Below are 15,241 nucleotides of genomic sequence, written 5' to 3' on the forward strand. Positions count from 1 at the left end.
TGTGGTAATAAACATATAGTGGCCGCGCATGGTTGCTCATAACTGTAATCCCAGCACTTTGGGAGGCCAAAGCAGGAGGATTGCTTGAGACCAGGAGTTCAAGATCAGCCTGGGAAACATGGTGAGAACATAGCTCTACAAAAAAAAAAAAAAAAAAAAAAAAAGGCTGGGCGCGGTGGCTCACGCCTGTAATCCCAGCACTTTGGGAGGCTGAGGCGGGCGGATCACAAGGTCAGGAGATCGAGACCACAGTGAAACCCCGTCTCTACTAAAAATACAAAAAATTAGCCGGGTGCGGTTGTGGGCGCCTGTAGTCCCAGCTACTCGGGAGGCTGAGGCAGGAGAATGGCGTGAACCCGGGAGGCGGAGCTTGCAGTGAGCCGAGATCGCGCCACTGCACTCCAGCCTGGGCGACAGAGCGAGACTCCGTCTCAAAAAAAAAAAAAAAAAAAAAAAATTGGCTGGGCCTAACAACTGATGCCTGTAGTTTCAACTACTTGAAAGGGTGAGGCGGGAGGATCTCTTGAGCCCAGGAGGTCAAAGCTGCATAAACTGTGTTCGTGCTGCTGCATTCCAGCCTGGGTGACAGAGTGAGACTCTGTCTCAAAATAATAATAATAGTAAAGCCACATTGCTTCTTTTTCCAGGGCATTGGATTTTAGTAACAACTTTAAAAGTTTTTTTTCCCTGTATTCTATTAGGTATAGATGTGACATTTCATAAATAATAAGTTTTGCCTTATTTATAAAAGCATATCTGAATATACACCATGAACAAATAACAGTGAGAGAAGATAAATATTTAAGAAATTTCAGACCAAGTGCGGTGGATCATGCTTGTAATTCCAGCACTTTGGGAGACCAAGACAAGAGGATTGGTTGAGTTCACCATGTTGCCCCGCCTTTTGTAGACTCTGTCTCTACAAATTTGAAAATAATTAACAGGGTGTGGTGGTGCACACCTCTCATCCCAGCTCCTTGGGAGGCTAAAACAGAAGGATTGCTTGAGCCCAGGAGGTCAAGGCTACAGTGAGCCGTGTTTATGCCACTGTTCATGCTTGGGCGACAGAGAGAGACCCTGTCTCACTAAGACAGAAAAAAAGAAAAAGAAATTTTAGATAAATTATGACTTCTCTGAATTTCACTATTGTGTTCAACGATTCTGGAAGGATGCATATCTTCCATGAGATTATATTTGAAGCATCTTGAAATAGTTTTTTTTAATGAAAAATTGTATGGGGAGGGGGTAAGGGGGAGGGATAGAGGGATAGCATTAGGAGATATACCTAATGTATAATGGCTACAGCACACCAACTGGCACATGTATATATATGTAACAAACCTGCATGTTGTACACATGTACCCTAGAACTTAAAGTATAATAAAAAAAAAGAAAGAAAAATTATTTAAGACAGCATTTTTTTTTCTTGGAAAATATTCTCATTTGTTAAAAAATTGCTGTCCATGGCCAAGTGTGGTGGCTCATGCTTGTAATCCAGCACTCTAGGAGGCCAAAGCAGGTGGATCATTTGAGGTCAGGAATTTGAGACCAGCCAGGACAACATGGCAAAAGCCTGTCTCTATTAAACAAAAAAAGGAAGAAACAGCTGTCCAACAAAAGAAATGGGGTTGACCATAATAATATGAACTAAACAAAAATCAACTAAATTATCTATTCTAACAACTAGAATTATTCTATTTTTAAAAATCTTCATTTTGATATGATAGGAAATGTTTTATTACTAGAAAAGTCATCTTTTTCATGTAAGATTTCCACTAGATTTAGTATTTTATGTGGCTGGCTTTGAATCTAAAAGTGTAAAATATTTTCCCAGTAGATAGGATTAATAAGAGGTAACACTTATCTTTCTTTTCTTTTAATCTCTTCTGCAGAATAACTGTAACTGCTCTGAAAATGAGTAAATCTTAGATAAGAGAGGAGATTTGTAAGTTATTTCCACCTCTTCTCATTCCTTCAGCATTTATATATTCCCTTTTTTTCTCCTTGTGCTCATGGTTTATTTACCAATTAAGAGATTAAAGTCAGAACCTTTTTATAATAAAAAAAATTGAGTACTTCCTTATTGATAGTGGTAGACATGGTTTCGTTTAGTTATTAAGTAAAGAAAATGGGACACTTGGAAGTGACCATGAGCTCCTTTGAAGATTGTCATCTGGGGGTGTGTGGATGAAGTGTTGGGTGAATGAGCCCCAGACTTCATAGATGATGGAGATAGCCAATTTTTTTTTTTTTTTTTTTTTTGCTACTGAGTCTTGCTCTGTCACTCAGGCTGGAGTGCTGGAGTGCAGTGGCACGATTTTGGTTCACTGCAGCCTCTGCCTCCTGGGTTCAAGCGATTCTTCTGCCTTAGCCTCCCGAGTAGCTGGGATTACAGGCATGTGCCACTCTGCCTGGCTAATTCTTGTATTTTTTTTAATAGTGATAGGGTTTCACCATGTTGGCCAGGCTGATCTTGAACTCCTGAACTCAAGTGATCTGCCTGCCTCGGCATGAGCCACCAGGCCCAGCAGACAACTCATTCTTAATCAGTGTAATCTAGTGTTATGTGAAGGAATACATCTCTCATTTTTTAGGGTGCAACCTCATGCAAGCCATTATATACTAATTTGCATAATAATTGTATATCAGAATACTTAGATTGGAATTGTGGCTCTAGCAATTAAAGTAGCAAGACGGTTGTAATCTAGGCCTGAGAAAATAAGGGCCTGAGTTAAGAAGATTATAGTAGGAATGACTGAAAGGAACAGATGATAAATACTGAGAAAGACTAAATTCCATGAGCAGAACCTGTAGGACAGTGGTTCTTAAACTTGAGCATGCATCAGAATTGTGGAGGGTTGGTTAAACAGACTGCTAGGCCTCACCCCTAGAGTTTGTGTTTGAGTAGGTTTGGAGTGGGTCTTTGAGGATTTACTTTTATAGCAAGTTCTCAGGTGATGCTGATGCTACTGGTCAAGGGATCACAGTTTGCAAATCACTGCTGTAAAAGTAGGTAGACTCTTTCCCTCCCCACATTCTCTGTGTGTAATAGACAGTCAGAGCCAGCAGATGTGAAATGAGCTAAGTGTTCTAATTAAGTGTTTTTGTGCTTTTTTTTTTTTTTCAGGCCAAGTGATAGTAGTAAGGATAATTCAACATGTAACATTGAAGTCGTGAAATCAATGGATATTGAAGAAAGCATTTGGTCCCCTAGATTTGGATTGAAAGGCAAAATAGATGTTACAGTTGGTGTGAAAATACATCGAGGGTGTAAAACAAAATACAAGATAATGCCGCTGGAACTTAAAACTGGCAAAGAATCAAATTCTATTGAACACCGTAGTCAGGTATAAATGTTAATAAGAACATTGTCTGTTTTATACTTTTAAAGATGCAGTCTGCTTTGTATATTTTGGTTCAATTCAGGTCATTTTTATTTCAGTTTCATGTACTTTTCCATTTACATACATTTAGGGTACTCAACTTGTTTTATAAATATATACATGCTACAGTAGAAATGTTTATCAGCCAAGTAATGTAACAGCTGAATTTGTAAGCCAATGTTGCCAGATTCAGGCTGCCAAACGAATCTAAGCAGATGCTCCTAAGAAAAATAATTATTGGCTTGGTGTGGTGTTGGGAGGATCAGCTGAGCCCAGGAGTTCAATACCAGCTTGGACAACATAGCAACACCCCGTCTCTACAAAAAAATCAAAAACAAAAAAATTAGCCAGGCATGGTGGTGCACACCTGTAGTCCTAGCTACTCGGGAGTCTGAGGCCAGAGGATAGCTTGATCCCAGAAGGTTGAGGCTGTAGTGAGCCATGATTGCCCCAAAGCACTTCTGCCTGGGCAAAAGAACAAGACCCTGACTCAAAAGAAAAAAAAAGATACAAAATTAGCCGGACGTGGTGGCGCATGCCTGTAATCCCAGCTACTTGGGAGGCTGGGGCAGGAGAATCATTTGAACTCGGGAGGCGGAGGTTGCGGTGAGCTGAGATCGTGCCATTGCACTCTAGCCTGGGCAACAGGAGTGAAACTCTGTCTCAAAAAAAAAAAAAAAAAAAAAAAAAAGAAAAATTGATGTAAATTTATTCTTTTATTTCCAACCTTTATGTGATTTTATATTGATTTTTATCTGAGATGAAATACAGAGATCTATCTTACCATTATGTTAAATTCAAGTTTTAAAAATTATTTTAGGCCAGGCGTGGTGGCTCACCTCTGTAATCCCAGCACTTTGGGAGGCTGAGGCGGGCACATCACTTGAGGTCAGGAGTTTAAGACCAGCGTGGCCAACATGGTGAAACCCTCTCTCTACTGAAAATACAAAAACTAGCTGGGCGTGGTGGTGTGTGCCTGTAATCCCCAAGGCTGAGGCAGGAGAATCACTTAAATCCAGGAGGCAGAGGTTGCAGTGAGCCGAGGTTGCACCACTTCACTCCAGCCTGGGTGACAGAGTGAGAGTCCATCTTTAAAAAAAAGTTATTTAGCCGGGTGCGGTGGCTCACGCCTGTAATCCCAGCACTTTGGGAGGCCAAGGCGGGTGGATCACTAGGTCAAGAGTTGGAGACCAGCCTGGCCTCCGTGGTGAAACCCCTTCTCTATTATAAAATACAAAAATTAGCCAGGCATGGTGACTCATGCTTGTAGTCCCAGCTACTCTGTAGGCTGAGGTAGGAGGATCACTTGAACCCAGGAGGCGGGGGTTGCAGTGAGCCGAGATCATACCTCTGCATTCCAGCGTAGGCGACAGAGTGAGAATCCGTCTCAAAAAAAAAAAAAATTATTTAAAAAATTACAGTGGCTTACGCCTGTAATCCCAGCACTTTGGGAGGCCGAGGCGGGAGGATCACAAGGTCAAGAGGTCGAGACCATCCTGGCCAACCAATATGGTGAAACCTCTTCTCTACTAAAAATACAAAAATTAGCTGGGGTAGTGGCACACGCCTGTAGTCCCAGCTCCTTGGGAGATGGAGGCAGGAGAATCGCTTGAACCCGGGAGGTGGAGGTTACAGTGAGCTGAGATCGTGCCACTGCACTCTAGCCCGGGCGACAGAGTGAGACTCTGTCTCATAAAAACAAAACAAAACAAAACAAAAATTGGCCGGGTGCAGTGGCTCACGCCTGTGATTCCCAGCACTTTGGGAGGCCGAGTGGATCATGAGGTCAAGAGATCCAGACCATCTTGGCTAACACAGTGAAACCCCGTCTCTACTAAAAATCCAAAAAAATTAGCCGAGTGTGGTGGCAGGCGCCTGTAGTCCCAGCTACTCGGGAGGCTGAGGCAGGAGAATGGTGTGAACCCGGGAGGCGGAGCTTGCAGTGAGCCGAGATTGTGCCACTGCACTCCTGCCTGGGTGACAGAGCAAGACTCCGTCTCAAAAAGAAAAAAAAAATTATATTTCTCCTTGATAAACAATTTTCTGTTGTCCTTCAAAATTATTTTTAATTTACATTAATTATAGTGATTTAACAAATCGGTTAACACTAAGTTGTGTTTTATTTTCTGATTATCGTTATCCCCTCTGCGGATCTCTGCTTTGTCTATCTGTAGTATGTCTTCATAGAAACTTTTTTATTTTTTATTTTTGAGATGGAGTCTTGCTTTGTCTCCCAGGCTGGAGTGCAGTGACGGATCTCGGCTCACTGCAACCTCCACCTCCTAGGTTCAGGTGATTCTCCTGCATCAGCCTCCCAAGTAGCTGGTACTACAGGCATAGGCCGCCATGCCCAGCTAATTTTTTTGTATTTTAGTAGAGATGGGGTTTCACCATATCGCTCAGGCTGGTATCAAACTCCTGAGCTCAGGCAATCCATCTGCCTCGGCCTCCCAAAGTGCTAGGATTACAGGCGTGAGCCACCAAGCCTGGCCTGTAGAAGCTTTTGTTTTTTTATTTTGTTTTATTTATTTATTTATTTTGAGATGGAGTTGCACTCTTGTTGTCCAGGCTGGAGTCCAATGGCACGATCTCGGCTCTCCGCTACCTCTACCTCCTGGGTTCCAGCGATTCTCTTGCTTCAGCCTCCCGAGTAGCTGGGATTACAGGCATGGGCCACCACACCTGGCTAATCATGTGTTTTTAGTAGAGATGGGGTTTCTCCATGCTGGTCAGGCTGGTCTTGAACTCCTGACCTCATGTGATCTGCCTGCCTTGGCCTCCCAAAGTGTTGGGATTACAGGCGTGAGCCACCGCGCCCGGCCCATAGAAGCTTTTAAATCAGAAAAGATAAAACTAAAAGATAGTAACATTATTATATTTTTATGATATAATATTTGCTAAGGGAATAAAAAAACAAGAGTTGATAATATAACTTAAATTTCCATTGCCCTTACAATTTTGCATATTATTTGAACATATATAAAATAAGGTTCAAAATACTGACTTGTATAATCAGATATTAAAGAGACTTTCTCTATTAAATCTTTTTTTTTTTTTTTTTTTGAGACGGAGTCTTGCTGTGTCACCCAGGCTGGAGTGCAATGGCCAGATCTCGGCTCACTGCAAGCTCCGCCTCCCGGGTTCACGCCATTCTCCTGCCTCAGTCTCCCGAGTAGCTGGGACTACAGGCACCCGCCACCTCGCCTGGCTAGTTTTTTTTTTGTATTTTTTATTAGAGACGGGGTTTCACCGTGTTAGCCAGGATGGTCTCGATCTCCTGACCTCGTGATCCGCCCGTCTCGGCCTCCCAAAGTGCTGGGATTACAGGCTTGAGCCACCGCGCCCGGCCTTTTTTTTTTTTTTTGAGACAGAGTCTCGCTCTGTTGCCCAGGCTGGAGTGCAGTGGCGCAATCTCGGCTCACTGCAATCTCCGCCTCCCAGGTTCACGCCATTCTCCTGCCTCAGCCTCCTGAGTAGCTGGGACTACAGGCGCCCGCCACCGCGCCCGGCTAATTTTTTGTATTTTTAGTAGAAACGGGGTTTCACCGTGGTCTCGATCTCCTGACCTTGTGATCCGCCCTCCTCGGCCTCCCAAAGTGCTGGGATTACAGGCGTGAGCCACCGTATTAAATCTTTCTTGCAGGCTGGGCGCGTTGGCTCATGACTGTAACCCAACACTTTGGGAGGCCGAGGCGGGCGGATCACCTGAGGTCAGGAGTTTGAGACCAGCCTGGCTAATGGAGAAACCTTGTCTGTACTAAAAATACAAAAATTAGCCAGGTGTGGCAGCGGGTACCTGTAATCCCAGCTATTTGGGAGGCTGAGGCAGGAGAATTGCTTGAACCACCTGGGATCCAGAGGTTGCAGTGAGCTGAGGTTGCGGCGCTGCACTCCAGCTGGGCAGCCTGGGTGACAGAGGGAGACTTTGTCTCAAAAAAAGAAAAAAAGAAGTCTTTCTTTCTCTTCTTTTTCTTTTTTTTTTTTTTTCTGAGACAAGATTTGGTTCTGTCACCTAGGCTGGAGTGCAGTGGCTCGATCTTAGCTTTGCAACCTCCGCCACCCGGACTCAAGCCATCTTCCCACTTCACCCTCCCAAGTAGCTAGGACTAGAGGTGCACACCACTACGCCTAATTTTTTTTTTTGAGACTGAGTCTCACACTGTTGCCCAGGCTGGAGTGCAGTGGCGCGATCTCAGCTCATTGCAACCTCTGCCTCCCCGGTTCAAGCGATTCTCCTGCCTCAGCCTCCTGAGTAGCTGGGATTACAGTCCCCTGCTACCATGCCCAGCTAATTTTTTGTATTTTTAGTAGAGACGGGTTTCACTATGTTGGCCAGGCTGGTCTCGAACTCCTGACCTCGTGATCTGCCTTCCTCAACCTCCCAAAGTGCTGGGATTACAGGCATGTGCCACCGTGCCGGCCTTATGCCTGACTAATTTTTGTATTTTTTGTAGAAATTGAGTTTTGCGCTGTTGCCCAGCCTGGTCTCGAACTCGTGACCTCACATGATACTCCCACCTCGGCCTCCCAAAGTTCTGGAATTACAGGCATAAGCCACTGCACCCAGCCTTTTGCTATTAATTGTGTACCAAATACTGAAGGTTTTCACAAGAACTTTACATTTGGGAATGAAAAGTAGGGTAACTTTGTTTCACCTATTATTAGATTTTGTGTAGGTGTTGGAAGTGGAAGAAAAAATATTTCCCCTTTTTAAAGACTTTAAATTTTTACTTTGATAATACAGAAATAACTGAAATTACAAACTTAAATACTTGGCTAAATTACAACCCTCTTGAGAAAGGAAAATTATGCCAATAGAAGAAAGGCTGTTTTTGGCCGGGCGCGGTGGCTCACGCCTGTAATCCCAGCACTTTGGGAGGCCGAGGCGGGCGGATCACAAGGTCAGGAGATCGAGACCACGGTGAAACCCCGTCTCTACTAAAAATACAAAAAATTAGCCGGGCGCGGTGGCGGGCGCCTGTAGTCCCAGCTACTCAGGAGGCTGAGGCAGGAGAATGGTGTAAACCCAGGAGGCGGAGCTTGCAGTGAGCTGAGATCGCGCCACTGCACTCCAGCCTGGGCGACAGAGCGAGACTCCGTCTCAAAAAAAAAAAAAAAAAAAAAAGAAAGGCTGTTTTTGAAGTCAAAGATCAGAAGGAATGTGTTTTGTGTATATGAGACTGAAATTTTTAAATTGATTTTTAAAATCACAAGTTTAAATGAAATCACTTTATAATGCTAAACAGGAGCTAAATATAAAAGCATTTTAGACTGGCACAGTGGCTCACGCCTGTAATCCCAGCACTTTGGAAGGCCGAGGTGGGCAGATCACTTGAGGTCAGGAGTTTGAGACCAACCTCACCAACATGGTGAAACCCCATCTCTACTTAAAAAAAAAAAAAAAAAAATTAGCTGGGTGTGGTGACATGTGCCTGTGGTCCCAGCTACTTGGGGGGCTGAGAATTGCTCAAACCAGGGAGGCAGAGGTGGTAGTGAGCTGAGATCGCGCCACTGCACTCCAGCCTGGGTGACAGAGCCAGACTCCATCTCAAAAAAAAAAAAAAAAAAAAAAGCATTTCAATATCTTAAGTGATATCTAGATTCCAAGACTTTTTTCCATTGAGATTGTTGCTCTAATTCGCCATTGCTTCAAGGTAAAGAATATTACTGTATTTAATTTTGTTCAGTTGGAGATTTTATTTTTGCAAGAAGTGCAAGAAAATTTTAATAATAAAGTAGTAATTCTTGTATTAAAAAAATGAGGAAATTTGCTAGAACAAGGCTTAAAAAATTGGAATTTATATTGCATATTTATTATGCAAGAGACAAGACATTGAAAAATTAATTATGATAGTTCATTATTATGTTGGGTATAAGGAAAAAACCAAGGTTCCCTGCTTAAAAGATTTGACTTTTTAATTTTGATAATAAGAAAAGGTTTAAGAAAGTTTTTTTTTTTAGATGGGGTCTTGCTATGTTGACTTGCAGCTAAAGCTGTTACATGAGCTAAAAGGACTATTTTTAACTTGTCTTAGATGGTTTCTCCCAAGAATTTCATGAAACCTAAGGTGGTTAATGACATTTCATACTCTGGAGAAACAAACTCTGTAGAGTTAGTATTACTTGTCATAGTAGCTATCATGTAAATGATAGTCATTTTTGTTTTGGTTCATTTATTTTAAATGGAGAAAATATTGTCTACAGACTGTTAACTTCAAAATGTAAATCATAGTTTGATTAATTTCCTTCTTCAATTTATTGGATATCTAAATATTTGCTTTCTAAGAAAATTCTCTATAGGATTCTTGGTTGTCCAAGTAAAACTGAGAAGCAGAACTATGTTTGTTTTGTGTAAATTAAATTTTTATTTTTTTTAAGACAACATCCTTCTGTTACTCAGGCTGGAATGCAGTGGCACGATCTCGGCTCACTGCAGCCTTTACTTCTCAGGGTCAATCAATCCTCCCACCTCAGCCTCCTGAGTAGCTGGGACTATGGACGCACATCACCATGCCCGGCTAACTTTTTTTTTTTTTGAGATGTGGTCTCCTTCTGTCCCCCAGGCTGGAGTGCAGTGGTGTGATCTCGACTCACTACAATCTCCGCCTCCCGGGTTCAAGCAATTCTCCTGCCTTAGCCTCTCAAGTAACTAGATTACAAGCATGTGCCGTCATACCTGGCTAATTTTTGTATTTTTAGTAGAGACAGGGTTTCACTATGTTGGCCAGGCTGGTCTCGAACTCCTGACCTCAAGTAATCTGCCCGCCTCGGCCTTCCAAAGTGCTGAGAGTTTAGTTATGAACCACCACGCCCAGCCGTACCTGGCTAATTTTTAAATTTTTCTACATACATCTCTTTTTGTAGAAATGGGGGTTTCACTATGTTTTTGTTTTTATGCTTTTAAATTTTTGTGGCACTTAGTAGGTGTATACATTCATGGATTACATGAGATATTTTAATACAGGCATGTAATACTTAATAATCATATAATGGTAAATGGGGTATCCATCCCCTCAAACATTTATTATTTGTGTTACAAATAACCCAGTTATACTCCTTTAGTGATTTAAAAATGCACAGTTAAATTATTTTTGACTACAGTCACTCTGTTGTGCTAGCAAATACTAAGTCTTATTCATTACTCTTTTTTTTTTTTTGGTACCCATTAACCACCCCCACTTCTCCCCCTGACCACCCTCACTATCATTCCCAGCCTCTGGTAACCAACCTTCTACTATCTGTCTCCATGAATTCAATTGTTTTAATGTTTTGCTCCCACAAGTAAATGAGAACATACGAAGTTTTCTGTGTCTGGCTTTTTTTACTTAACATAATGACCATCAGTTGGTCTCACTGTATTGCCCAGGCTGGTCTCAAACTCCTGGGCTCAAGTGATCCTCCTGCCTTGGCCTCCTGAAGTGTTGGGATTGCAGGCCTGAGCCACCATGCCTGGCCTAGATTAAATGTTTGACATCAAATTTGTCGTGTTATCTTTACCAGTTTGGCTCATGTTACTTTTTAAATAGAAATAGCTTTATTGATCTTTTGACTTTAAAATTATGTGTTGGTTGCAAGACAATGTAGGGAAATACAAGAAGTTATAGTTTTGTTTGAGCAAATGTCAATGTTTGCACAGGTTGTTCTGTACACTCTCCTAAGCCAAGAGAGAAGAGCTGATCCAGAGGCTGGCTTGCTTCTCTACCTCAAGACTGGTCAGATGTACCCTGTGCCTGCCAACCATCTAGATAAAAGAGGTTGAGCTGCTTTCTTTTAGTTGTACTTCTTTGCCCATCCCCCACTTCAGCTTCTGGTGATACATATTTATACCTGACAATCTACTCACAGTACTTACTAGGTTATAATTTGTAGCTGTGGGTTTTTTGTTGTTGTTTTGTATGTGTGTATTTTTGTTTTTGTTTTTTGAGATAGAGTCTCACTCTGTTGCCCAGGCTGGAGTGAAGTGGCACAATCTTTTCTCACTGCAACCTCCACCTTCTGGGTTGAAGCAATTCTCCTGCCTCAGTCTCTTGAATAGCTGGGATTACAGGCATGTGCCACCATGCCTGGCTAATTATACTTTTAGTAGAGATGGGGTTTCGCCATGTTGGCCAGGCTGGTCCTGAACTCTTGGCCTCAAGTGATCTGCCCGCCTTGGTCTCCGAAAGTGCTGGGATTATAGGCATGAGCCACTGTACCTGGCTAATTGTGGTATTTTTTAAAAAGAAGTTTAATAATATACTCCATAGTTGAAAACATTATTAATCTTTTAAAATTTTATTATGCAAAACTTTATTTCAAACTTTCTATTTTATATTAAAGAAAGATATTCTAGATAGCTGTATTTATCCTCAGCATTCAGCTAATACCAACTTCACGATGCTTACTAGTTATGAAATACATAGTTTAAAGAACTTATAAAGTGAACAGAAACTTAAAGGAAATGTACCAACATGTTGTTATTCTTTTTTTTTTTTTTTTTTTTTTTTGAGGCAGAGTCTCGCTCTGTCGCCCAGGCTGGAGTGCAGTGGCGCGATCTCGGCTCACTGCAAGCTCCGCCTCCCGGGTTCCCGCCATTCTCCTGCCTCAGCCTCCTGAGTAGCTGGGACTACAGGCGCCGCCACCACGCCCGGCTAATTTTTTTGTATTTTTAGTGGAGACGGGGTTTCATTGTGTTAGCCAGGATGGTCTCGATCTCCTGACCTCGTGATCCGCCCATCTCGGCCTCCCAAAGTGCTGGGATTACAGGCTGCTTGAGCCACTGCGCCCGGCCTGTTATTCTAGTATAGTGGGAAATATGAATACTGTTTTCTCCTTTTTAAAATGTTTTTATTTTTATTTATTTATTTATTTTTTTGAGACCGAGTTTTGCTCTTGTTACCCAGGCTGGAGTGCAACGGTGTGATCTCAGCTCACCGCAACCTCTGCCTCCCGGGTTCAGGTGATTCTCCTGCCTCAGCCTCCTGATTAGCTGTAACACAGTCATTCGCCACCAGTCCCGGCTAATTGTGTATTTTTAGTAGAGACAGGGTTTCACCATGTTAGTTAGGCTGGTCTCGAACCCTTGACCTCTGGTGATCCGCCCTCCTCGGCCTCCCAAAGTGTTGAGATTGCAGGTGTAATCCACTGCGCCCGGCCCTGAAATGTTTTTAAATCTGAAAGTTTTACATATGTAGTGAAAAATACATAATACACTTTATTTAATTCTTAAAAAGACATTAACCTTTTTTTCATAGAATTATTAAAGCTAAGAAACCAGATGGCATTCTCATTGTTTCACCGTATTAGCAAATCTGCTACTAGACAGAAGACACAGCTTGCTTCTTTGCCACAAATAATTGAGGAAGAGAAAACTTGTAAATATTGTTCACAAATGGGCAACTGTGCTCTTTATAGCAGGTAAGTATTGTCTACCAAAGGCATTATTTCTAGTTGAGTATGAACTCAACTAAATATATTTAAAATTGGTGGCCAGTCCAGCATTGGTAACATCATTTTCGTTATTTTTCCTTTATATTTTCCTTTGTGTGTATTATTTCTAAAATTAAGATAATAGGGGGAAAAAAAAAAACACAGTACTTTTTTTTTTTTTTTTTTTTGAGACGGAGTTTTGCTCTTGTTGCCCATGCTGCAGTGCAATGGTGCGATCTCGGCTCACCGCAACCTCTGCCTCTCCGGTTCAAGCAATTCTCCTGCCTCAGCCTCCTGCGTAGCTGGGATTACAGGCATGCGCTACCATTCCTGGCTAATTTTGTATTTTTAGTGGAGAAGAGGTTTCATCATGTTGGTCAGGCTGGTCTCGAACTCCTGACCTCAGGTGATCCACCCATCTCAGCCTCCTGAAGTGCTGGGATTACAGGCATGAGCCACTACGCCCAGCTAATTTTTTGTATTTTTAATAGAGATAGGGTTTCACCATGTTGGCCAGGCTGGTCTTGAACTCCTGACCTCAAGTGATCTGCCTTGGCCTCCCAAAGTGCTGGGATTTTAGGCTTGAGCCACTGTGCTAGGCTGAAGTTAACATAAATACTTTTTTTTTTTTTTTTGTGACAGAGTCTCACTCTGTTGCCTGGGCTGAAGTGCAGTGGTGCAATCTTGGCTCACTGCAGCCTCTTCCTCCTGGGTTCAAGCAATTCTCCTGCTTCAGCCTCCCGAGTAGCTGGGACTACAGGTGTCCACCACCACTCCTGGCTAATTTTTTGTATTTTAATAGAGACGGAGTTTCACTGTGTTGCCCAGGTTGGTCTCGAACTCCTGAGCTCCGTCAATCTGCCCACTTCGGCCTCCCAAAATGCCAGAATTACAGGCGTGAGCCTCTGTGCTCGGCCTTACATAAACACTCTTTAAGGTGTTTTTTCAAGGGATCTCTTAATGGCAGAGGACTGTGAACCATAGGAAGTCTGGGCACATTTCTTTGAAATCTTATGTTTATTGTCAGTGTTTTGTATGCTGTCCTATAGCATGTTTGTTTCTATAGAAAATATTTTAATCTGGTATTAAGTAAAATCCAAATGATTCTCCATGTTTTTATGTGTACCTACGTCACTGAGCTGGGTGTACAGATTGTGATTTTTGAGAAATGAAGTTGTATTAAAAGCCAAAACTTGTTGCATATGGGAATGAAGATTAGAGTATACCCAACCTGAGTTGTTTGGGGGATAGTCACTGAAGGCAAAATAATGCAGTATTGAGTTTCTTACACATTTTGTTTTATAAAAAGCCATATGGCTTATAAAATGTTGAAATGACTTTTAAGGAAAATTAGGGGCTGTGGTTATGAGTTATGATGATCATATATGTGTTCTTATTTTGGAATTATCTCACTTCATGCCCAGCCAGGGAAATGGTTTATAAGCATCTCTAACTTGGAACTTTATATTTAGAGCAGTTGAACAACAGATGGATGGTAGTTCAGTCCCAATTGTGATGCTGCCCAAAATAGAAGAAGAAACCCAGCATCTGAAGCAAACACACTTAGAATATTTCAGCCTTTGGTGTCTAATGTTAACCCTGGAGTCACAATCAAAGGATAATAAAAAGAATCACCAAAATATCTGGCTAATGCCTGCTTCGGAAATGTAAGTAGTCCATTTATTACAGTAAGATTTCAGTAGTTTGGATTAGTTAGTGAGGTGGCATTTGGAATTTATGACAAATACAGGTTATGTAGCATGTTATAGATAAGTGATTTCATTTATTCATGACAACTGCAGATAGCTCTTAGTTGTTGCTAACAAGAGCACCATTCCTGTGTATCCTATGTGCTACAATGATTGCTAGTTAATAATAAAGTTTCAGTAGACTAGATATGCCTCAAGAAATATTGTTGTTGTTTTTTTTTTCTTTTTTTGTTTGAGACAGAGTATTGCTCAGTTGCCCAGGCTGGAGTGCAGTGGCGCGATCTCAGCTCACTGCAAGCTCCGCCTCCAGGTTCACACTATTCTCCTGCCTCAGTCTCCCAAGTAGCTGGGATTACAGGCACCTGCTGCCACGCCTGGCTAATTTTTTGCGTTTTTAGTAGAGATGGGGTTTCACCATGTTAGCCAGGATGGTCTCGATCTCCTGACCTCGTGATCCACCTGCGTTGGCCTCCCAAAGTGCTGGGATTACAGGCGTGAGCCACCGTGCCCAGCCAAGAAATACTGTTTTAAAAATTACTTTTCTTTGGGTGGCCGAGGTGGGTGGATCACCTGAGGTCAAGAGTTTGAGACCAGCCTGGCCAACATGGCGAAACCCCATCTTTACTAAAAATACAAAAATTAGCTGGGCGTGGGGGCGAGTGCCTGTAATCCCAGCTACTCTGGAGGCTGAAGCAGGAGAATCGCTTGAACCTGGGAGGCGGTGGCTGCAGTCAACCAAGA

The 15,241-nt window shown here is 42.3% G+C and overlaps 1 protein-coding gene across 7 annotated transcripts in view; it reads left to right on the forward strand.

The window, feature by feature from the left end:
- The window catches only part of DNA2 (DNA replication helicase/nuclease 2), a 65,577-nt gene that overhangs the window by 20,218 nt on the left and 30,118 nt on the right, over window positions 1-15,241 (forward strand). For 5 of the 7 annotated variants that reach the window (XM_045362073.2, XM_045362072.2, XM_045362071.2 and 2 more), the window contains 4 exons: window positions 3,128-3,347; window positions 11,020-11,137; window positions 12,617-12,779; window positions 14,264-14,458. In XM_045362073.2, coding sequence (XP_045218008.2) covers window positions 3,128-3,347; window positions 11,020-11,137; window positions 12,617-12,779; window positions 14,264-14,458 — 696 coding nt within the window. Of the gene's footprint in view, window positions 1-3,127; window positions 3,348-11,019; window positions 11,138-12,616; window positions 12,780-14,263; window positions 14,459-15,241 lie in introns of those variants that run through there. The other 2 variants (XM_074001964.1, XM_074001965.1) reach the window with 2 other exon arrangements.

Source organism: Macaca fascicularis, chromosome 9 (assembly GCF_037993035.2).
Source record: "Macaca fascicularis isolate 582-1 chromosome 9, T2T-MFA8v1.1".
In the NCBI taxonomy this organism is placed as follows: domain Eukaryota; kingdom Metazoa; phylum Chordata; class Mammalia; order Primates; family Cercopithecidae; genus Macaca; species Macaca fascicularis.